Source organism: Somniosus microcephalus, chromosome 22 (genome assembly GCF_052327205.1).
Source record: "Somniosus microcephalus isolate GS21.2 chromosome 22, FLI_Smic_1.0, whole genome shotgun sequence".
In the NCBI taxonomy this organism is placed as follows: Eukaryota; Metazoa; Chordata; class Chondrichthyes; order Squaliformes; family Somniosidae; genus Somniosus; species Somniosus microcephalus.
The window spans coordinates 32,443,469-32,468,374 of record NC_141008.1 but is presented as its reverse complement, the minus strand read 5'-3'; the positions used below and the strand labels follow the sequence as shown (position 1 = coordinate 32,468,374).

Here is a 24,906-nt window from a genome sequence, read left to right as displayed (position 1 = left end):
ATGCCAATCATTGGTGTATCACCATCCCCAACTCCCGCTCAGAAAGTCAGCTCTGGACCCGCCCCCCCAGCTGTCAGTCAGGGATCCCTGCCCCGCCCCCAAGCTGTCAGTCAAAGATTCCCTGCCCCGCCCCCCAAGCTGTCAGTCAAAGATTCCCTGCCCCGCCCCCCAGCTGTCAGTCTGCGTTTTCTGCCCCGCCCCCAGCTGTCAGTCAGCGTTCTGTGCCCCGCCCCCTGAGCTGTCAGTCAGGGTTCTGTGCCCCGCCCCCGAGCTGTCAGTCAGAGATTCCCTACCCCGCCCCTCGAGCTGTCAGTCAGGTATCCCTGCCCCGCCCCCAAGCTGTCAGTCAGTGATCCCTGCTCCGCCCCTCGCTGTCAGTCAGGGTTCTGTGCCCCGCCCCCCAGCTGTCAGTCAGTCCTGGCCCCGCCCCTGAGCACCGTGTGCGGGAGTCAGGGAGCGAGTGAGTGAGGGAGCGAGAGTCCCGGCGGACGGCCAGTGTCGGGAGCAGGGTGACGGTGCGCCATCCCGAGCGGCGGCTCGGCCCAGCCCAGCGGGGAGTCGGATCGCGGCCGGCGGGCAGTCAGTCAGCCAGGGCCGCCCCCACCTACCTGCTGCCAGGTAACCCGGTGTCGGTGAGAGCGCGTCCCCCGGGTCGGGGTGCAGCATGCCCGCAGCGGGCCCCCCGCCCCAGCCCGCATCATGAGGAGCGCAGCGCTGCTGCTAGCTGTGCAATGGCTGTGGAGCGCGGCGCTGGCGGCGGCGAGCCAGGACTCGGAGTCGGTGGCGGCGGCGGAGACCGAGGCAGAGATCGAGGTGGTGCAGTATCGGCACAGTCAGAACGGCGTGGTGGCCAACAGCAGCACCCTCCGCCTCCAGGGACACTTCGCTGGAGCCGGCATGAGAGTGGCAGCCGAGGGCAAACTGCTGCAGGTAAATGGGGGGCGGCACTAGGGAGAGGATGGTGACATGGTGCAGGTAAAGGAGAGACTGAAAGTGCTGCAAGTAAAGGAGACTGAGAAAGTGGTGCAGGTAAAGGAGAGAGTGAGAAAGTGCTGCAGGTAAAGGAGACTGAGAAAGTGCAGCAGGTAAAGGAGACTGAGAAAGTGCAGCAGGTAAAGGAGACTGAGAAAGTGCAGCAGGTAAAGGAGACTGAGAAAGTGCAGCAGGTAAAGGAGACTGAGAAAGTGCAGCAGGTAAAGGAGACTGAGAAAGTGCAGCAGGTAAAGGAGACTGAGAAAGTGCAGCAGGTAAAGGAGACTGAGAAAGTGCAGCAGGTAAAGGAGACTGAGAAAGTGCAGCAGGTAAAGGAGACTGAGAAAGTGCAGCAGGTAAAGGAGACTGAGAAAGTGCAGCAGGTAAAGGAGACTGAGAAAGTGCAGCAGGTAAAGGAGACTGAGAGTGCAGCAGGTAAAGGAGACTGAGAAAGTGCTGCAGGTAGAGGGGTGACATCACTATAGCGAGCATGGTGACTGAGAAAGTGGTGCAGGTAAAGGGACGATGACAGTTTACATACAAAGAATGAGAAAGTGGTAAAGGAAGACAGCACTATATATACAGAGACTGAGAAAGTACTGGAGATAAAGGGAAACAGCGCACTATATACAGGGAGTGGGGATTGAGAAAATGTTCCAGGTATATATACTGAAATGTCTGATGTTTGAGAAATGTCTACTAAGTCTGTCTACTTACACTAACCATGTGATGTATTAAAAGGGAAACTTGAAGTACTATAAGGTAGTAAAGTAATGACACTTTGAGGGTTTTTTGTTGTGCACTTTTAATGCCAAGCTTTTTATAGTCAATGTGCTGATCAGAGTAAATCTGAGAAACTGCTCATCCAGGAATATGCTGGTTTGGGGGTAATGCTGGCAACGTCTGGTATTACTGCGGAGACTGCACGCTTGGATAGTCAAAATAACATCAGGAAGACATGGAAATCTAGTATTGTTTAGCCAGATGTACTGACAAAATAACTGGTGAGCAGGTTAATGGCCTTATTACACACTGCGATGGGAGAATGGAAACTACCGAGCAGTATTCCTCTTTGCTTGGGGTGGTACTGAGTAAGAAGTCTGGAGAATCGCTCATCCTCATTCGCTGTTGGGAGATAGGTAAAACTACCTGGAGCAACTAATCCAAAACACTCAGTTTAGAACGACCTGGGGAGATTTTCATTCCTCACCCCTGCAGTACTTCAGGAAATATGAGCTGTGCTTTAGTTCTGCCTACTGAGCCTTACAGACCAAGGAAATAACCAGGTATGACCGCCGCTGGCATGATATTCTAGTTAGCTCATTTCTGCCAGCATGATGGTTGGGGCCTCATAGCCACTGGCTGAAGAGGAGAAACATCAGCTGGAGTCATTATTCTATGGCCCCTGCTAAGAAGTGTGTGTTGTGGCTGTTGGTGAGGATAGGATTCAGCTCGCCTGTGGTGCCCTGTGGGTGAATAGTCTACCAACACTCACTGCCTAGACTTGCACATGGATCATACCCAAGACTGGGGGCTGCTCGCATCATGCAACTTGTACCCAAGAAGAAGTCAATGCCTTTAGGAGAGGAGGGGTGAAATGTGTCTATTTAAAAAAAAAATCTCAATTATTGCACAGCGTGCAGAACAGTGCCCCCTGGTGTACAAAGGCAAGTTTATAAAGGAATGACTTTCGGATGCTTTGTTAGAAAATGTGTATGATTGTGTGGTGAAGTAAAGTCCCCATTAATGGTTTGCAAACTTGTCGTATTCTATAAGCCAAATGTGGCTAGCTAGCATTATACAGTTTGGCAGATCACAGAAATCACAGAATCACACAGAATCACAGAAACCCCACAGTGCAGATAGAGGCCATTTCGGCCCATCGAGCCTGCACCGACACATATCCCACCCGATCCCCGTAACCCCTACACCAACACATATCCCACCCTATCCCCGTAACCCCACGTATTTAATCCCCCTAACACTAAGGGTCAATTTATCATAGCCAATCAACCTAACCCGCACATCTTTGGACTGTGGGAGGAAACCGGAGCACCCGGAGGAAACCCACGCAAACACGGGGAGAATGTGCAAACTCCACACAGACAGTCACCTGAGGCCGGATTCGAACCCGGGTCCCTGGCGCTGTGAGGCAACAGTGCTAACCACTATGCCACCGTGCCACCAGATGTTTGATCTGACTTCGATCAGCTGAGTTCAATGCTGTTGGTCACTGCTGTACAGAATGAGGTGATAGTCTTTAAGCAGGGTCCATACATTCGCTCTGATATAAAGGGGTGCATTTGCTCCATGTAAGTATTGGGTTCTCCCAATGTTTATTTCTAGAGTCCATTAGAAGACAAGTGTTTTGATTAGTTGCCGTGCATCCGAGTGCTGGGTGATTCTATAGCTGTTAATGCTGTGTGTGTTTCTGCTCTAATTAAACTTGATTAATATAATCTGACTTTAACATACTTGGAGGCTCCGGGTTCTTTTTCCTATCTTTTCCTGGTGTTGGGAGTCACATACTGCAGGTGCTGGCAGCCACGCCAGGCAGTTCTTCATGTGTGAACCATGACTCGCTACAGGTAAATAGTCTGCTGAAGCCAGTGAATTTGGAGAATATCCAAAGTGAGCTCGATCTTCCGGTTACCCAACATTAATCCATTATCCAGCAGGAGTCACGAGATAGCAATCAGCAGCAGGAACCCTGGCTGATTTTAACCCCTCTTCCCCCTTTCAGTTCCGGGTGAGACCAGTAGATTTACCCCATTGCTACCCTAGTTGGGATCAGTTAATTCAGCACAGACCAGGGCATACACCTGCTCGGAGCTTTGTGTTTTGTGTGGTTCAGTTACCACACCACATGTTGCATATACCCAGAGCTGGGTGAGTCGGTCATTTTTATAATTAAATGGCTTAAGATCATTTACTATGTACAAAGCTCTGGGTCATTTAGAAACTGTGGAAATGTGAATCGTTTATCAAAACAAATCTTTTTTTGTTGGAAAATGAGTAGCTGAGCGAATTTGCTTACTGTGCTATAAAATGCATGGTAGAGATGGAAGTCCCTATTAAACACTGGCACATTGTGTACTTTGAATCATTGTGTAGTGTTGTAAAAAGTAAACTGAGATTCTGTGGATCGGGCGCTTTGAGATGGACTCCACCTCCAACTGCAGAGATACCAAGGAAATTCTTCAACTCTACAACCTCCAGTTGTGTTACTCACTAGGGATGTGTCAGACCGTCGAGCACAGAATTAACCTAGACCGACAGTATCTACCGCAGGAAACTTGTCTGGGAAAGATATGGCTGAATTCATCTTCTTGTATCTGTCACTGAGCTGCTTGAGCGCCCAGGAACAGCGAAGCTTGAAGATTGTGCAGTTGCACAGATCTACTGAGACAACCGTCACCAATGTGCTTGGTTCAGTTGGTAGCACTCTGAGTGATGAAGTTCATCCCGCACCAGGACATCAGTACACTTTCTAGACAAGCAGTTGTCAATACCATATTGTTGGAGGTGCCATCTTTCGAAAGTCTGGCTGCTCAGGTGAGCGTAATAGGTCCCATGGCACCTTTTGAAGACGAGAAAGGGGTTTGGGTGTCTTCCCAACCTCCTTCCCTTGGCTCACACCGCCAATCACATTAACTGGTCATTCAACTCATTTGCTATTTATTGGACCTTGCTGTGCCAAGTTTGCTAATCTAAAAGCAGTGTCTACACTTCGCAAGTAATTCCTTGGTTGTGAAGCACCTTGAGACATCTGTGGAGGTCACAAAGCGTTACATAAATACAAGCTCTTTGCTCAGGGCTCGCTGTAAAATCCCAAAGGACTGCCTGTAGCAGTCACCTTTAGGACTGACTGCAGGTTGTACTCGCCTCTCCTATGTACTACATGACTGTAACTTGTATTCTATTAAATATTTTCTCAGTGGTGAACTGGGTAATCCGCTGGGTCTTTGATCTCTGGGACTTGGGTTCAAATCCAGCCTGAACTGCTGGGCTGAAAATCTGTTCTGCCTGCAGGCTGTTGGGGTCCTTTTATGAAATGAGTTCAGGCAGTGTCAATCCAGTTCCGCACAGGCTCGCTGCACAAAACTGGCCCTAATTCGGCACTGATTGGCAAACTCACCGAGAGGCTAAAGGATAGCTGGTGTGAGAAATTCAGTGGTAGATGGGGGTCTTGTGAGGGCGGAGTAGAGGCAGTTTTAATTTGGATCTGACTGTGCTGTACTTTATCTGGGAGTGCCTGATGCTGGCATTAAATCACTAAAGTGGGAAGATTTCCAATCGCAGCATTCGCACCCTTCACTTTGAGCGCGGAAAACTCTTGCTCTTGAACAGGGTCGGTTTCATGTGAACTTTTTCTTGCATTGGGAAGCCACACTTGTGAAATGTTGTTAGCACAAGCAGTGTGAACAAACTAGTCCCCAAAGCCCAAGGGATTTGGACTGTTCAGCTTGGCACCATTACATGCAGATGAAGCACCAAGATTGTAACTTGCTGAGGCAGTGTGAACTGACGTTGGGTTCTGGCACAAGCCCACGTATGATGGTAGATGTTCTCTCCCGCTGTCATGTTGCTATCTCCACAGAGTGGCGTACAGTTGCACTGTACAATCTCCTATCGTCTAAGGGAATGTCGATTTACAGTTCGCTCTCCCGAGTGCAGGATTCACTCGGTGTCTCTTTCTGCATCACAATGAAGTACAATCTGGGCCCTGTGCTGGTCTAAACTCCTGGGATTGTTGGTTGATTGTGTTTGAGGAGTGCTAACAACTTTGAGAAAAATGTTCCACCCTGTATATATAACTCCAGTAGTTCTGGGAATCTTTGTGCTGACATGTGAAGGATTACGCTAGTTGTGTGTGTGGGGATATTGTACCTGCACAGCACACATCCCCATGGGGCATGGCCATATCTTCCGGCAGCCTGACACATTTGTTTCCTTAATCCCTTCCTGTTTCTGGTATATTAACCAGTGGATTGTTATGTCAGAATTTTCAGTGATTGTTACCACAGATAGCATGCTCTATAAAGGAGTAAAACTATAACTTGCTGGCAAAACAGTTATAACAAAGGTGTAAGCATTCCTTGCCCTGCTCGATTCTCCTTCATGATGCGCTGAATTGATGACCTGTATGCTGCATTCTGTAACATGCACATTTTATGAACCGCAAACACTCCATGTTACAGTGAAATTAAACCCAAATTAGACAGACACTAGTATTATAAACTACTTGCAGTAAAGTTCTTGTGTGGTCGTTTTATTGAGATTTTGTCTACTTTCCTGGGCGTTTTCTCCAGGATGTGGAAAGGACGATAGGTTGGCAGGGAAGGTACAGTGGGTGGTGGGGGCAGGAGTTGCTCTAGTAGTACTTGACAGGAGGTTAGTGGCATTAGAAGATTTGTGATGGAGACAAGAGATTGTGAAGGGGCTGGGAGAGGGGAAGTTGGTGGTGAGAGTCAAGTCAGCGGATCACAAGTTGGTGAGAGTCGTGTTGAGTGGGTGCTTGGTGCGGGTTGTATATCGGGCCAGTGGGAGGTTGGCGAGGGTTGTATATCAGGTCAGTGGGAGGTTGGTGCGGGTTGTATATCGGGCCAGTGGGTGCTTGGTGCGGGTTGTATATCGGGTCAGTGGGAGGTTGGCGAGGGTTGTATATCGGGTCAGTGGGAGGTTGGTGCGGGTTGTATATCGGGTCAGTGGGAGGTTGGTGCGGGTTGTATATCGGGTCAGTGGGAGGTTGGCGAGGGTTGTATATCTGGTCAGTGGGAGGTTGGTGCGGGTTGTATATCGGGTCAGTGGGAGGTTGGCGAGGGTTGTATATTGGGTTAGTGGGAGGTTGGTGCGGGTTGTATATCGGGTCAGTGGGAGGTTGGTGCGGGTTGTATATCGGGTCAGTGGGAGGTTGGCGAGGGTTGTATATTGGGTCAGTGGGAGGTTGGCGAGGGTTGTATATTGGGTCAGTGGGAGGTTGGCGAGGGTTGTATATTGGGTCAGTGGGAGGTTGGCGAGGGTTGTATATTGGGTCAGTGGGAGGTTGGCGAGGGTTGTATATTGGGTCAGTGGGAGGTTGGTGCGGGTTGTATATCGGGTCAGTGGGAGGTTGGCGAGGGTTGTATATTGGGTCAGTGGGAGGTTGGCGAGGGTTGTATATTGGGTCAGTGGGAGGTTGGCGAGGGTTGTATATCGGGTCAGTGGGAGGTTGGTGCGGGTTGTATATCGGGGAGGTTGGTGAGGGTTGTATATCGGGTCAGTGGGAGGTTGGTGAGGGTTGTATATCGGGGAGGTTGGCGAGGATTGTATATCGGGCTGGTGGTGTTCTCTGAGAATGGACTCTTACTTGGCAGGGTGTTTTATTTCTGTTGTGGACAAAGACTTTTTGAATAGACAGCAGTCGCAGCTGGTACAGCGGAGAGAATCATTTAAGAGTCAAATTCTTCTGGGTTTATCATTTTAAATGCCTTGCAAAGTTATATTTACTGGTGCAGTAAATGTCTCTTTGTAGCAGTGCCATCAGTGTACAGTACTGTCTTGTTTGTTACAAGTTTCCAAAGTCCCGCCACCATTGGATTAGTGAATGTTTTTTATGTAATGTTTGATCTCGATCTATAAGCAATGCTTTTGTTTCTCCTCCCCACCCAGACTTGGTTACGGCGGAATTTCTGTTGATGCCATTAACGCTTTGCGTGCTGGATATCTCTCTGTCGGCCACCTTGCCAGCGCTTGTCTTTGTGTTGGCTGAAGCTGGATACTGAACGTGTCCCTGGTGGCGTTGCTGAAACACAAGCAGTTGGTGTTCTGGTTTGCAGCATTTTCACTTCGTCAATGGGTGGTAGTGGGGCTTTATAGTCGGTGGCTGTTCAAACAGATCAGGATCAAAACCCTCCTGTATGAATACCTGTAATTCAATTCCAGTGCAGGGGTTAACCCAGGCTGTTTCTAAAAAGAACATTTCTCTCTCAGCCCTGGAAATCTGTTACTTTAGAGGAATGCATTGGACAGAGTGAGCGCTATGAAACCGATAGGGATCTGCTGTATTTTTAATTCTTTTTAATCTTCATGGCTGACGAAATGAATACATTAAGTAGATGAAAGGCCGGGTTCTGACTGAGGAGGTGTTTATTGAGTAGAGAATTGTAGCCCAGCCCTAAGTACAGCTAAAACAAGCCAAAAGCAAACATGAGAGATTTGTTTATCTGAGTACTTCAAAGCGGTTTTCTCTCAGATCACCTGATAACCAGTCCTAAAGTCACACTGACTCTAATAAAGATGCAGATAAAGAACTCTTTATCTCTGAGCCACATCTTTGCAGCCTTGTCTACAATGTGGAGCCTGGCTTGGACAACAGCTAGAAACTCATTAAAACCGACTAAAAAGGGAAGCGAGGGGATCCCACCTGCGTGTATCGTATTCAGCTGGAGCTGTGTGCTAGTCACTCTATCTGCTTACAGAGCTTGTTTGATCCTGACTGAGTCACCTTGGCTCCAGGTGCATGCATCATGATACTACAGCAGGGGTAATGAGATCTAGGTCCAACAGTCTAAGTGGTGACCACCTCAAAGTGCAGCAAAGCCCATTTATTCCCCCCCTTCCCTCTCTGAAAGTGTAGACTGCCATGGTGTGGTTTCCTGTGCACCCACCAAATGCCATTTTCTACATGTGACCCCAGATATTGAGTGTCGGTGGGCTGCAAGACCAAAGTAAAAATGCTACTAAGTACACTGCTCTAACAAGCTATTCCACCATGGTGGGGCAGCATAACCAATTCTGATCCTGTCTTGCAATCTAGTATACTGTATTCGCTGCTCACGATGCGGTCTCCTCTACATTGGGGAGACCAAACGCAGATTGGGTGACCGCTTTGCGGAACACCTCCGTTCAGTCCGTAAGGGTGACCCCGAGCTTATGGTCGCCTGTCATTTTAATTCACCGCCCCATTCCCGCTCGGACCTCACCATTCTTGGCCTCTTGCATTGTTCCACGGAAGCTCAACGTAAACTCGAGGAACAGCACCTCATCTTCCGATTAGGCACTTTACAGCCTTCCGGACTCAATATCGAGTTCAACAATTTCAGATCATAACCTCGGCCCCTATTACATTTTTACTTATATTTTTTATCCACACCTTTGCTTTGGTTTCCCCCCCCCCCCTTTCCTTTTTTTTCTCTCTCCCACATGGCAGCTGTCTCCCATTCTGCCAGCGCATTTCACACCTAATCTAGAGCCGTCTTTTGCCTCCACTAGTCCTATCACCATCTCGTCTCGTTTTGAATACTTCTTAATGTCTCTTCTCTTTTGTTCTCTCCCAGCCTGGCCTCTTAATCTATTTCATTCCCTGTGCCTCTTAGTCTTGATAAAGGGTTTTGACCCGAAACGTTGACTCTAATTTCTCTCCACGGATGTTGCCTGGCCTGCTGAGTTTTTCCAGCATTTTCTGTTGTTATTTCTGATCCTGTCTTTACCTGGTGCCCACATACTTGGCGGTAGGGGGGTCAGTGGGTGTTGATCAGGGACAGGAATCTTGGCTGATTTTTATGCTTCCAAGTCGAAGGGCACTAAGGCCAATTATAATGCCCGACTGCCACTTGGCTGAGACCTGCTACCTCAGCACTGGTGGAGCAGTCAAGCCCGAGACCACTTTAGTCTATGTGCTCAGTATCACTCTGGGAAGCGTACTTTCTCACTGAGGCACCGGGGGGAAGTTTAGAGCTCATTTATTCTCATCTTCTTGCTCCATCACATTGGTTAGCTTTTTTGAAAATTATTTTTCCAATTTATTTATTAGAAATTCATTTTTGATCCTCCTTAGCATTGTTTTGTTTAGCAATGAAGATGCACATTCGCACATGAGATTTCAAAAGCAGAACCATCGGTTAAAGTCGCCCAGTGGTTATTGTGTGGTTGAGACCGGTGGTGTGAACTGGCATATACAGATTGAAGTCCAACCTGCCTGTTGTGCATCATCTTTGCAAAGCTCACTATGTGAAGGCAGTGTTTAACTGAGCCATATACACCACATCCCAGGTTCTATTCCTAGTCTGCTGAGCTGGCTGATTTCAGCTGGTACAAGAGTGTTGGGGTGGGCTACAATTGGCCTCAGCACCCCATGGACTAAGAGGGTGAAAATCATACCAAGTTACCCCCCCCCCCCCCCCCAACTCTGATTGCTATCTAGTAACAGCTGCTGCCAAGTCTTCTTGCTTGGAGGTTGGGACAAGATCAGACTCGGGTGCCTCCCCCACCGTGGTTGATTAGCCTGAAGAATAACCTCTGGGGTGAGGTGCTACGGAGCTGGGACCCAGTAGGTATCTGCAACTTCAGCAGAGATGGGGCGAACATATTGTTAAAAACACACACCAGGACAGCAGAATAACCAAAAATACACTTTGCAGACTGTGACTTATCTAGTAAAGGCAAGACTTTACCTTCAGGTTCATCCCCCCCCCCCCCCCACAACATATTTGTACATTTTATCAGTTTCATCTGATGTAACCAACAATTAAAATGTCATCATCTAGAACTGGGGGAGAAAGATGGAAATCTTTAAGTCCTTTTTTCCCCCCAAAAGCACAAACAATAACAGACTGTTCCACCAAACAGATATTTTGGAAAAGAACTAATGAGCAATAGGCAGGTTGGGGGAAATGTGGCTAAGACTAAACTTCAAGCCACTGGGAGTAGATACTTTCACAAGTTCCGTTTTTTTAAATGCAGGCTCACTCCATTACTGTTGGGAATGTTTAACCAGGTACTAGAGTTGAATGAACTTCCTGAGACATTAAGAGCGGCATAAATCACAGTGCTCCTTAAAAGGAGCAAAGATCCACTTCTAAGTAAAATGATAGGATAACTTCTGTTATCAGCCATGACTACGATAGTTAAACACTACACTTGCCTCAAAGGGACCTTATCCTGTCTGATTCATGAAGACAATCTGGATTTTGTGAAAGGGAGGGTAGGGTGTTCATTTACAAATGTTGCTGGTTTGTAACTTTGTTGCAGGTGTAGGCAGGCCTGGAACAGTTGCCGACTGTAGCCAATTTTGAGTGATAGAGTCTGGATTTTGGACATGGTCTTCCCAATCCCAGATGCCTGCACTTGCCCAATTTATGTTGTACTTTTTGCGTCGTGGGCAGGGGCTGTTCTCAAGTGCAGGCTGATTGATTGGCAGCCTCTCTGGCCAATCGGTAAGGTCACAATCACTGAAATTGCTGGAACCGCTGTTGAGGAAAAACTAGTGAGAGTTGTTGAGGATTTCAGAAGTTCCTATTATACAGGCACAAAGACACATCTTGCTGGAGTTGCATCTGGAGTGTTGTGTTGTGTTGTCTCCATAGTACAGGTTTTCACAGAATTATAGGAGGAACTCCAAAGAAGAGCTCCAAGGCCGATCCCTGAATGTAGAGGGCTGAGTTATGGAAGAAGATTGTCTACCCTGAGACATTAATATCTGCAGAGGAGGAGGATGAGGGGGAACTTGATGGAGGTCTTTTAATATTTTCATGGCTATGGAGAATTTGGATCCAGGAAAGTTCTTCTATCAGGTGGAGGATTTGAGGACTAGGGATGCTGTTTAAAGTTAAGGTTGTCGAAAGAAATGTAGGCAACTTTTTTTAATGTGAAAGGGTGGCACGGTTGTGGAACAGTGAGTGGTAGAATAGAAAACCATGACCGTTTATTAAAAAAAAATAAAAGGGACAAATTCCTGTTGGGGAATGGGACACAGGGCTACGAGTTCAGAATCGTGGTAAGGACCCCGATGGGAGATTTGGAACGGTAAGCTAGATTGACCAATGGTCTTTCCCTGTCCCAAGCATTACCAAATAGCAAGCTCCAGGAACCCCAGGGAAAAGGTATAGAGTGAAGGAAGAGGAGCCAGGTCATATAGAGGTGAGCCAAGCTGGACTGGAGCCCAGAAAAAAGGGAAGGGCAGCAGATAAAAGCCTACGGTATTGTCCTTTTTTATCTTAAGTTTACTTTGAGTTCTGCCCACTGGCGCACTTGAGTAATGATTTGAAAACACTTTATTGTCCAGAACTCGGCTTTCAAAATGTTGCCACCCCCACCCCCGGTACTAATGACAATCGGTGACCTTATATGAGAGGCATTCTGTTACAGGTGACTTGTGTTGAGATTATTTACTCTGCATCCTCTGCTGTTCCCTTTTTTGGGGTGGATGTTAATTTCAAATCTCATAATTTCTGTGGCTACATACAGCAAGAAATACCTCCATCTTGTCCTGCTGTTGATATTGTGATCAAGCGGTGTCGGGGACGTGACTTCTTTTATGCTAGGAGTGTCCCAGAGTGATGGGATTCTGAAGAGATTCTTGCTGAACGATGTGGCCAATAGAGATCCTTGGGACACCGCTTTTTGCACTCTGGATGATGCAGGGTCTCTTCCCTTGCTGGGCATCCCGTTGGAAAGGAAATGGTATGTATGGGGATAATATTCAGATGGTTGAGAGAATTGTTAGATATTGCAAACTCCTTATTTATAGGTTGCTGGGTGGGGCGTGGGGGGGAGGGAAGGAGAATGGACCTCTGTTAGACAGTCATTGAGAAGAGGTTGGGGAATTAGCCAGAGAGAGAGAGACAGTCTCCTGCAGTGGAAGTTGTGTTTAGTGTTCTTATCTTAGTGTGGAAATGCTTAGTTGCTGTACGATGCTGGTATCCTTTGATGTGCTTAGTGTAAAATCTTTTCCTCAAAATGTTATACATCAAAACAATGAGAGATTTTAATCGGACGTAAATGATACAATAGCAAACTGTTCAGCTCATATCAGCACAAGTAAGCAAACCTAACCCCAAGAAATCAGCCGCTATAAAACCCACCCAGGGTCAATAGGAATCTGAGTGGGGGTGGGGTGGGGGTGGAAAGAGAGGAGGAAGTACTGCCTCTGGAAAGTGTTAGTGAGGAGCATGTTGGAGAAAGTTCTCCAGAGTGTTTGTGTAGCATAGACTGGACATCGTGTTTCGTGGACATCCAGAACTTGAACCTGACTGCTCCCAGTAGCACGAGCTGTCAGAGGGGACCAGGAACCTAGGCTGGAAGGCTCACTGGCATCTCTTACCAGTGAGCTGCTGCCTTCAATTGCTTGCTTGTTGAAAGGGGAAAAGAAGCTAATTGAGACGCCCATGTCCATTGCAGAAAACAACAGTGACCCTCAGAAAGCCCTCTGCAATCTGAAGGAGAGTAAATTTGACCGCTGGAGCTTGGATCAGTCCCTAAGTTCTGTATTGAGAGATTGCAGCCACCCTCAGTTATTTCCTCATCTACATGCTGTGCCCCTTGGCCACATCATCCAAAACCCTCAGCTTCCACACGAACGCTACTGATGAGCTGCACTTCTCCACTCCCTCTCTTGACCCTTCCGCTGTTGCTGTGCTGTCAGACTGCTTGTCCTGGATGAGCTGTAACTTCCACCAGCTAAACATTGGGCAGAGTGAAACCGTCGTCTGCATAGGACAAAGCCAATCTCATTTGTAAGTTGAAACCCACGTCATTTAGCAGGGAGGCAATCTTGCAGTCACATCAAGTACCATTCAGCCAGGGATGTGGCTAGTACATCGGCCATTTTGAAGAGTGTAACTGGACAACATTTACAAGGCTCCTGCTTTCAGCAAACCTCATGTTGCGACAGTTTGGGATGGAACATCAAAAAGGGATTTGAATTTTTGGCAAATCATTTTTCAAAGCAGGCGTTGGATCCAGATCAAAAAGTTCACCGTGCTCCTGGTGTATGTCGAAAGGCAATAAGAATGAAGCGTGGAGTGATGCAATGCCAGTTGACCCATCAAGCTTGTCTTTCCCGTAGACCATGCAGAATCTACACCATCATGAATCCATCCAGCCCATTTATTCTGAGAGGTTCTGTGAAGACTTTGCCTGTTATCGCTCAATCTTTTCTTAAATGACAACAAAAACAGCTCCAGGAGTCTCCCTTCATAACTGCAAGCCTTAAGTTGCATTATCATCCTTGTCACTCTTGTTTGAACCCCTTCAATACATCAGTGTTCATTTGAAGGTGGAATGATGTCCTGGGATGTGGAGTAAAGTTCGATCTGTGTGGAATGTTCCTAACTATGTAGAGACACTCGAGGGTTGATTTTGGCCTGCATTGTCAGATTTTCAGTTCTGTCCCCAGGTGCAGACAAGTGTAGCTCGGGCCCATTCAGCCTCTTTCGGCACTCCTTTCTTGATGTAATGAGAGTGCAGAGTGACCCCTGCATCTTACTAATTTCTGATTGATTTTGCCTCTATCAGATCTCTTCTCGCTGATATCGCCAGTACTTAGGTTAGGGTTGCAGTTTTGTGATACTTCAATATTCTTGATATTTCAGCTTTTTCCCTTTTTTTTTATTCCACGGTTTACTTGTTCTGAAGTTTATTTGAACTGTTTTGAATTTTTTGTTAAAAGTGCGTGTGGGGTGAAACCATATATCGCTCCCCCCCCCCCCCCCCCCCCCCAAAACCATTCTTCCAAATGTAGCCTCCTCAAGGAAGCAGATGAAAGTTGTAAGCAGTGAAGAGTTTTTGTTTTAGATAGTTTTCCTTGACCCTGACCCCTGGTGGTGGTGGGGGCTGCGGTGCTGTCAAATTCTCTCAATGCTGTTCCCCTGCAGCATGGTTCGAGTTGAAGGTAGCGTTGTGGGTGGGGTGGCTAGTTGCTCACTAACCCCATGTAACTGTCTAATAATGAGCGTGTTTGGATTATCTCTTCCTGTTCCTGAAATCCCCAGTTTTGGTTTCCTGCCATCACTGAAAACCTGTTTACACTTAAAATACCAACTTAATTCACATCCAGATGATCCAAATAAAATCTTCAGATTTTGGATGAAACCTCTATTTAAAGCTGATTGATCTGTGGATGGGGCGAGTTGGTTGTCAACTGTTGCGAAATGATGTTCTCTGCAAACGAGCATTCCAACATTTTCTGTCCTGTTACCCACAGAAGTGATCGGGGTGACAGCAGCAGATGCAGAACGTGCCAATGTCTGCCCAGCGGCTGTCGGAACTGGAGAGTATACATTGTGGTCATGTTTTGGTTTAGAAGTGGGCAGTGACTGATTTCAAACTGGAAGGCAGCAGGCGATAGGAGACCGGATTATTCCTGCACTGTGTTCATTAGTCTGGTGCCAGTTTTTTTAATAAATTGCAATTGATTGACTGCAAACATACTGATTTGAAACATCAATTTAAAGAACAGCTCAAGTAGTGAGTTACTTTTGTTGCCATGTACAGTTTAAATCTTATTATTTCTGTTTTTTTGCAGTTTGATTCCCTAACACAATGTTCTTTCTTGTTCATCTTCAAACTTTATTAATGTTTGATCTTCTGCCCCTCTGTGCTTATGGACTTGCTGTAACCTGCAGTAACTAGATTTTCCCCTTGCTCACTGTCGCAGTGCATTTTGCAGAGATATAGGTTTGGGGGACAGGTTATTAGACTTCCCAGGCAGTGGGAATAGCCAGTGCAGTCCAGGGGTGGAAGGTGCAGTCCAGGGGTGGAAGGTGCAGTCCAGTCATTTGGAGTCCAGTTGTTTGAATATGTTCAGCGGGAAGTGTATCTAACTGGACTATTTTTAAACCTCTTGGAAGCAGTGAGGTTGGCAAGCAGATGTTGCAGTGGTTAGAACTCTGATCTGAGGTTTGGATGTAGCCTGCTCTGATGTATTGAACATCTCCCCTCGCTCTCTAGTTGTAAGGGCACTAAATGGAAATGTCTGTGTGTGTGTGTCCGCGTGTGTGTCCCCCCGCGTGTGTTTGTTCGCGAGTGCCTCCGCATGTGAACCTGGCTCCCTTATTACCGAAATTACAGTGCAGAAGGCGACCATTCGGCCCATCAAGTCCCTGTCGGTGCTAGCTCTTCAACTGGAAGCAGGAGTTCAACTCTTTCATTGAGTGCAATGATCGGCGTGCGGGACAAGTTACCGTCACCTGTGCTTTGGACAAGCTTTAGTTTGTGGAGGTTGGGAAGCCATTAAGCATTGGAATAATTCAGTCTAAAGATAACACAAGCATGTATAAGGGTTTTAGCGACAGGGATTGAGGTAGGAGCAGAGGCAGGCAATATTGTGCTGATAAAAATAGGCATTCTTGGTGATGGATAGCAAGTCCGGTTTAAAGTTCAGTTCACAGTCACAGAAGATGGCAACATTTTTTTTGCATGATCTGGTTTCGTCTGAACAAGGGACCATGGTTAGGTAGTGGAGTTTATGGTTTGGGTCTTGCTGATGTAACGCTGGAGCAAGTTGTGGCCCATTCATGACGTGTTGTCAGACAGGCATTCTGACAGATATGGCCTTGGGGTCAAAAGAGATGGTGGAGAGGTAGAGCTGAGTGTCATTGGCATTCACCTGGAAACTGATCCTATGCCTGTGGAGGATGTTGCCTAAAAGGCAAATGTAGATGAGGAAAAATGAGTAGGGGGTCTGAAGGCATGGATCCTTGGGGAATTCTAGAGGTGACAGTACAGGGCTGGGAAGAGAAGCCATTGTTAGAGATGTGCTGGCTATGTTTGGATAGGTTAGAGTTGAAGCATGCGACTGCAATCCCTTGGAGCGGGACAGATGTTGCAGAGTGCTTGAGGAGAACAAGGAGGGATAATGTCTCCCCAACTCGAAGATGTTGTGATATTGGTTAGAGCCATCTTGGTGCTGTGTGGAGGGTTTTGAAGAGGGTGTTTTGAGAGAGATGGACAGAGAGCTGGAAGGCAATGACCTGTTCAAGGAATTTCGAGGCAAAAATGAAGTTTGAACTGTAGTGGTATTGAAGGAGGGGTTTACGCTCAAATGTGTAAGAAATCCAGTGACTGGGATTGTAGTAAATGGGCTTATTCCCCCCAGCATTGTGTCAGCGTGACTTGAATGATCAATTTAATTGATTCTGTTTTAACCCAAAGGTGACCTAGTGCAGCTTTTTACACTTTGACCAGAATTGCACCACTCCAGTATTTACACATTTGCCTTTATCATACAAAATCCAAGTACTGTATAAAGACACTGTCATTGGCAAGGTTTGATTTGGATCCATCTGATGCTTGTTACACCATGGTGTCTAATTCTAAGCTCTGCCTTCCCCCAGAGCCCATCCCTCAGTTGCTAACAGCAGTGTGTAAATGAGCCCTACAGCCCCAAACATCCGCGATTCAAATCACATTTTGTGCTAAGTTAGCCGGCGGGGGTCGGGGGGGCTACAATTGGCATGTGACTCGAGGCAAGGGACAGGAAAATCATCTGGGCTTTCAATTCGATGAGTTAGTCACATCTGCGATGCCCCTTTACAGTCAGGCAGCCTGCTGCCACTTACTATCCAGCCTCGTGCGTGGAGAATGGCCACTTGTGCAAAGTACCTCGCCCCAGAGTAAGCACGTTCGTTGAGCTGAGAGAATCTTTGCCTCCTTTCCCAGGAGAGTGTCTGGTGGGTAGTCAGTACCTCCACTGATGTGGTAACTTGTCTATCTTTCACAGTTCCAGATTATACACCCATGCCTTTGGTAGAACTCTGTGGCCTAGTTCTGTCAATATTGGGGTAGTGCTGCGGGCTTGGCTTGTTCCTGGGGACCTGCGGTTACTCATTAACTCTGCAGTGACATTTAGAGCTGGTGGGAGCAAACGGCAGCGGGCTGACACTGAGCTTAGTGGCATTCAACACGAAGCACCACCAGATATCTGGGGTGCCCACAGCCCGTGTGCCGTGCAGTGAACACCACCAGGGAAATCTGTGCTCCCCACCCCACCTGGAAAGTACAAATTAATTACGCGCCCTCACTCCTCAGCGTGGTTGGAATCCCAGCCCCCTTCAGCAGCAGGACAGAATTCTGAAGCTCCCTGGCAGCACAACAGAAATTTCAGCCCCCCGACAACATGAAAGAATTCTAAGCCCCCCACCCCCCCACCGATAGAATGACAGAAATCTCAGCTTCTCTGTTTTCCCCCCCCCACGCACGCACGCACGCACGCACGCAAGCAAACTATGTCCCAAGCATCTGACTGTAGCTACTTTCTTCCGTGCCAACTCAAACAGAAGTTGCTGTTTACTCTGTGGACTCGGTGCGAGGCTCGAAAGTGGCAGCATCGTTTCCAAGAGCTGGTTGAGACAGTCAGTGCCACTGCCCGTTACTCTTTCAGCCGCCAATTTAGATGGTCCCCAGGTTTGAGATTTGCTGGCGACCTGTTGAAAATCCTAAACTTGGGATGGTTGGAGTGAATGGGAATCGACCTGAGCAGCTGCTGTTTACGGTCTGCAGCCTAACTGTTTGCATTACTTCAAGCACTGGAACACCACTCCCCAGTTCCACCTGAATCCAGTTCATGTGTATGCTGTCCATGTACATCCAGTGCAAGGCTAATCTGTGAGATATTGGGCCTGTATTTGCTCCGTAAAAGCAGCAAAGCTATTCACCTAGGAAAGCCAGCTCCATCAATTTGGCGAGTTCAACAATTTCAAATCATAACCTCGGCCCCTGTCACATATATATAATTATATAATTCATTTTTTTTTTTTTTTTAATCCACTCTTTCGTCTGGCCTTTTTTCTTCTCGTCCACATGACAGCTGTCCATCATTCTGCCAGCGCCATTCACACTTCATCTCGAGCCACCCTTTGTTCCTTTACCTGTCCCATCACCACCACCTCTGGCATTCAATATCTCTCAATGTCTCTCTCTCTCCTGCTTCCTATCCTATCGCTGACCTTCCCTTTTGTTCTTTCATCCCCTCCCCTTTTTCCCAGCCCCCAACTTGCTTTAAAATCTCTTCCCTTTCCTGGTTTTTTCCAGTTCTGACGAAGGGTCATCGACCTGCAACGTTGACTCTGTTTCTCTCTCCACGGATGCTGCCTGGCCTGCTGAGTGTTTCCAGCGTTTTCTGTTATTTCAATCAATTTGGATCCAGTTAGTGTCGGTTTACGGAGTATATTCCTTCAGTCCAGCACGGCAGGATGTACCCTTCAGTTTTAATCCACTATGAATTTAGTAGTTTGTCCGTTTTCTCACTTTTTAATCTAGAGTTGCTGATGTAGAAGTGATGAACATCCATAGATCACCTGGCTCAGTCCGAATCTATCACCATTACAGTGTGTAGCCAGTTTCTAACAGTGCTTTCAGTGTGAGAATCTCTTGACCACTGGGTTGTCTTGAGCCCTTTCAGATAATTCATGTCTGCTGCTATTATAGTGGACTTTCCAAAGCACAACATGCCCAATGTGCATGCATCGTCACTGATTCAGCTCCTTGTCCAATGTGCATGCAGCAATTCTGGCGCCGCTCCTTGTTTAATGTTTGTTTAATTCATTCTTGGAATATGGACGATGCTGGCATTTATTGCCTATCCCTAGTTGCCCTGAAAAAGGTGGTGGTGAGCCACCGCCTTGAACCGCTGCAATTCATGTGATAAAGGTGCAATTAGGTAGAGAATTTCAGGATTTTGACTCCGTGACGATGCAGGAATGTCGATATACGTCCAAGGCAGGATGGTGTGTGTTTTGGAGAGGCACTTGGAGGTAATGGTGTTCTCATGCACCTGCTGGTCTTGTCCTTCTAGACGATGGAGGGCGTGTGTTTGGGAGGTGCTGCCGAAGAAGCCTTGGCGAGTTGCTGTAGTGCATCCTGTCCATGGTGCACACTGCAGCCATGGTGCGCCATTGGTGGAGGGAGTGGACGTTTATGACGTGCTGATCAAGCGGACTGCTTTCTCCTGGATGGTGTCAAGCTTCTTGAGTGTTGTTGCAGCTGCATCCATCCAGGCAAATGGAGAGTTTCCCATTACACTCCTGACTTTTGCCTTGCAGGTAGTGGGTAGGTTTCGGGGTGTCAGAAGGTGAGCTATTTGCTGCATAATATCCAGCCTCTAGTAAGCATTTATGTATCTGGTCCAGTTGAGTTTTTGGTCACTGGTGAACCCAGGATGTTGATGGCGGCTGACTCGATAATGGTAATGCCATTGAATGCAAGGGTAATTGGTTAGACTCTCTTTTGTTTAGATGGTAATTTCCTGGCATTTGTATGGCTGAATGTTACTTGCCACTTATCGACTCAAGGCTGGATGCTGTCCAGATCTTGCTACATGTGGATATGGACTGCTTCATTATCAGAGGAATTGTGAATGGAACTGAACACTGTGCAATCACCAGCGAACAGTCCCACATCTGATCTTATGATGAAGGGAAGGTTGTTGATGAAGCAGCTGAAGATAGTTGGGCCTCGGACACTGTCCTGAGGATCTCCTGCAGCGATGTTCGATGGCTGAGAAGATTGGCCTCCAGCAACCACAACTTCCTTTTGTGCCAGGTATGACTCCAACCACTGGAGAGTTTTCCCCCTGATCCCATTAACCAGTTTTACTAGGGCTTGACAATTGCTGCCTTGATGCATATATTGACTTTGGCTCAGCGCTCCCTTGAAAGCCCTGGGAAACCTGGGTATTATTGGCTTATTCCAACCATCCCATTTCTTCAGCAGAAGGTAAAGTGGTGCCAGAGAGCCTCCATGTGAGCAATCTAGACAAGATCTCTCTAACCTCTCAGTGGGGATTACGGGATGTGGTGGTTGAGGTTGGATGCAAGAACTTGTATTTATATCGTGCTTTTAATGCAAGAAACATCCCAAGGTGCTTCACAAATTGAATGACAGGGAAACATACTCCAAGACATGGAGGGAGAGGTTAGGAAGGGGAACCCAAAGCCTTGTGGGTTTTGAGATACAAGGTTGTCCTTATAAGATTTATCACATTATTACGCTTTAGCCTAGAAAGGTAGATGTACTGCTTGTTGTGGATGTACAGCTTGTATACGAACATAAGAAATAGGAGCAGGAGTAGGCCATTTGGTCCTTCGAGCCTGCTCCGCCATTCAATAAGATCATGGCTGATCTTCTACCTCATCTCCACTTTCCTGCACTATCCCCATATCCCTTGAATCCCTTAATATTCAAAAATCTGTCGATCTCTATCTTTAATATACTCAACAACTGAGCCTCCACAGCCCTCTGGAGTAGAGAATTCCAAAGATTCACCACCCTCTGAGTGAAGAAATTTCTCCTCATCTCAGTCCTAAATGGCCGACCCCTTATTCTGAGACTGTGACCCCTGGTTCTAGACTCCCCAGCCAGGGGGAAACATCCTCCCTGCATTTACCCTGTCAAGCCCTGCAAGAATTTTGAATGTTTCAATGAGATCACCTCTCATTCTTCTAAACTCTAGAGAATATAGGCCTAGTCTACTCAATCTCTCCTCATAGGACAATCCCCCCATCCCAGGAACCAGTCTGGTGAGCCTTCGTTGCACTCCCTCTATGGCAAGTATATCCTTCCTTGGGTAAGGAGACCAAAATTGTACACAATACTCCACTTTCAAATTCTAAATAAAATTCTATCTTATTATGGTTAGTCTTCCCTAAAGGCCCCTTTACTACAAGGTTATTAATTAACCTTTTCTCGTTGCAAAATACTAGATCTAAAATAGCCTGTTCCCAAGTTGGTTCCTCAATATACTGATTTAGAAAACTATCTTGCATACATTCCATGAATTCGTCCTCCACACTATTACTGCAAATTTGGTTTGCCCAGTCTACATGCGCCTCTAATTTCCTGATTTATATTCTGCTCTACATTACAACTACTGTTTGGGGGACCTATAAACAACTCCCGCCAATGTTTTCTGCCCCTTGCTGTTTCTTAGCTCCACCCAAACCGGTTTCTACTTCTTGATTTTCGGAGCTAAGATCCTTTTTCTCTGTACTGTATTTATCCCATCCTTTATTATCAGGACTACCCCATCTCCTTTTCCATTTTGCCTATCTTTTCTAAAAGTTAAGTATCCTGGAATATTTAGTTCTCAACCTTGGCCACTTTGCAACCACATGTCCGTTAGGGATATTAGATCAAATCTGTTCATTTCTATCTGCGCTATTAATTCATCTATTTTGTTGCGAATGCTTCGCGCATTTCGATGTAGTGCCTTTAGCTTTGACATATTTCTATTTTTCCCTGATGTCACCTGAGTCACTGATGTCTTATTACCTTTGTTACTCTCTCTCTGTCCCTTCCTGACCCACTCGGCTTATTTTTACCCAAAACTCTACTCTCTCTCTCTCTCTCTCTCTCTCTCTCGAGCCTTGACGTTTCTCTCGCTGCTTTTAAATTTACTTTTTCCTGAATCCTCCCACCCCCTTCATTAGTTTAAAGCCCTGTCTACTGCCCTAGTTATTCGGTTCGCCAGGACACTGGTCCAGCCCGGTTGAAGTGTAGCCCGTCCCAACGGAACAGCTCCCTCTTTCCCCAGTACTGGTGCCAGTGCCCCATGAACTGAAACCCCTTCCTCCCACACCACTCTTTGAGCCACACATTTGGATCTTCCAGTTGAGTTGGCATGCAAAATTTAAATGTCATAATAGGAGGGGTGCATCATACCAGTAATATTTGTAAATTATCAACATATGCATGTGTGTGTGTGCTATCTGTATGTCTATCTTCAGAAATTTGGAGATAGTTTGTCCTTGGAAGTATAATTGCCGTTTCCTAAAATACTGATCTTATACATCCACCACCCCCCCCCCATATCTACTCATAGGAAGGGGGTTAGAAATGAACAACTTGAATACATTCGGCAGGGGGATGGTTAGTAACTAACCCAATTTCTCCCCTCTGTCACTGAACGGTGCTATGCAATAAACGATGATAATAGCATCTTTGTTCCTCGTTGCCCGATTCAGTCGGACAGATCTCAAAGCTAATTTAATCCATTTTAAATAAATTTGCGGCTCTGGATTGCTATGGCCTCATGCAGGACCTGTTCCATTGGGAATTGCTTGGACAAATAATCTGCTTTTCTCCAGTAAGTGGCCGTTAGGAATGTGAAAGATACAAAGCAGCAAGTTACGCTTAATATTTCTCTAGCGGTGCGGCTGGTCAAATTTAAAATGCAGCAAAGCTCCAACTATGCGTTTTGGTTCCACAGTATCCCCTCCGTTACCAATACGACATTTTTCCATTCGCCACGGCAGCCATTGTGAGGTCTCTGAGCGAGATTACCGATTGCGCGATGAATTACGTGTAGTTTTGAACCGTGTGCCCATGTCCACTGGGAACTAGTTTGAGTTGGACCAAGCTCATGTGACAGAGGACCCTTACAACCCGCAGAGAAGAAAGAACTTGCATTTATACAAGGGCATCCTCGGGGCAGTACCAGCATTTCACAGCCAATTAATTGCTATTGAAGTGTAGTCACTGTTCTTGAGACAAACTCGACAGCGAATTTGCACACAGCAAGCCCATAAACAGTAAATAAGATTAAATGATGTTAATTTGTTTTGGTGGTGCTGGTTGAGAAGGACTGTCGGCCAGGATATTGGGAGAACTCCCTGCTGCTCGCGAATATTGCCATGGGCTCAGTTATATCCACCGTACAGGCAGACCGGGCCATGCGAAAGACGGCACCTCTGACTGCAGCACCCCCTCAGTACTGCACTGAAGTGTCGGCCAAGATTAGCTCCTCAAGTCCTGTGGTGGAGATTGAACCCTCCAGTTTCTGGCTCCGAGATGAGTGTGCAACCACCACATCAGTCTGGGTTGGATTTGAACTCGGGAGGGGGGGCCCCAGAGGTGATGAGTTGGAGTTTAACCCCCAGTCCCCCAGAATGTGACCCCTACTGAAGATGCCGTATTGAAAGTAACATCAATGTTTGTAGAAGGGTGGAATTGGTGCTAGTCATGCTTGTCGTGACTTGTGTCCCACTTAAAAGATTTTACGTGAAGATCATACTCTTTAAAAAGTAGTGGTGGATTTTGTTTCTGCCGTAACTTTATGGTTTCCCCACCCTCGCAGAGTGCTGACACACACCCACCGTGGTAACAAGTACTAAATACCCAGTAAAGCGTTTCAGAACGGATTAATAGAAACTGCAGAAAGAGCAGTTCTCCAACTGCACCAGACATGTATGAAGTAGTCCTAGATTGCTATTTCCCCCCAAGGACATTTCTTACTCTGCTACTCTTCACCTAGAAATGCAGCTACATGGAGTAAAGGCGCTGTCGGCAGTGAGACACAGCCATGCATGCTGGAGTATTCCAAACTTGATTGGCAGCGTGTGCTGATCGTAACCGGGATCGCGGCCCCAATGGGTTAGGGAGGGAAAGAATCCAGCGATATTCCCACTTTGGCTCACTGCCAGGTAACTTCTGCTGGAACGTGTGAATGTGAATGTTAGACGAGGGCAGGATTGGATTTGACTGATGCTTTCCGTGGTCGAATTGCTGCTGGCACTCATTGTCTAGGCTCACACACTGAGAACGGCCACTTGGGTGAGGTGCTGTTGGCCATGGAACTGTATTCCATGGAGAGGAGGTTGGAAGGAAATTAAAATCTACCCAAAGACCCTTCCTTCTGTGTTGCTGCTCTGAACTCCTCCAAACTCTGAACCCTGAAACAACAGTGATGCATGAAATCCCTTAAAATCCTCATAAGGGATATGAGATTTCAGCCGGGTTATATTTGTAGATAATGTTTCTGTGCTGTGTGCTTGGATTGATGAATACACACTTGGAAGACCTTGCGTTGAAATGAACTGGAGCTAGGCGCACACCCCATTAGAACATAAGAAATAGGAGCAGGAATAGGCCACTTGGCCCCTCGAGCCTGCTCCAGGCAGCTCCACAGAATGCTGAATTTAAACATTTTATTTTAAACTGCCAGATAGCTCAACGCCTGTATCAGTAGCTACCCCTGGGCGGACGGGTGTGGTTTTGAACAAACACCAATAGCGATCTGACACACTCTGCACAAGGATTTTAGGTCTCCCAATAATCCCCTAACCTAACACAATACAGCGTACGGTCCCGGTCGTTCTGGTGTAAATCACCCCAGGCTTCATTCCGCTAAACACCCCCAGTTCCATTCCTAAGTCTGTGGCTATGCCCTTCCCTTTAAAA

The 24,906-nt window shown here is 46.9% G+C and overlaps 1 protein-coding gene across 2 annotated transcripts in view; it reads left to right on the top strand.

Annotated features, from left to right (window-relative positions):
• Positions 1-432: 432 nt before the first annotated feature.
• rnf43 (ring finger protein 43) overlaps positions 433-24,906 on the top strand; it is a 206,134-nt gene continuing 181,660 nt past the window's right edge. For both annotated transcript variants that reach the window (XR_015073219.1, XM_085964426.1), the window contains exon 1: positions 433-930. Coding sequence is in view for 1 of the 2 variants with exons in the window: in XM_085964426.1 (XP_085820552.1) it covers positions 700-930 (231 nt within the window). In the remaining variant the exon portion in view is untranslated. The remainder of the gene's footprint in view (positions 931-24,906) is intronic.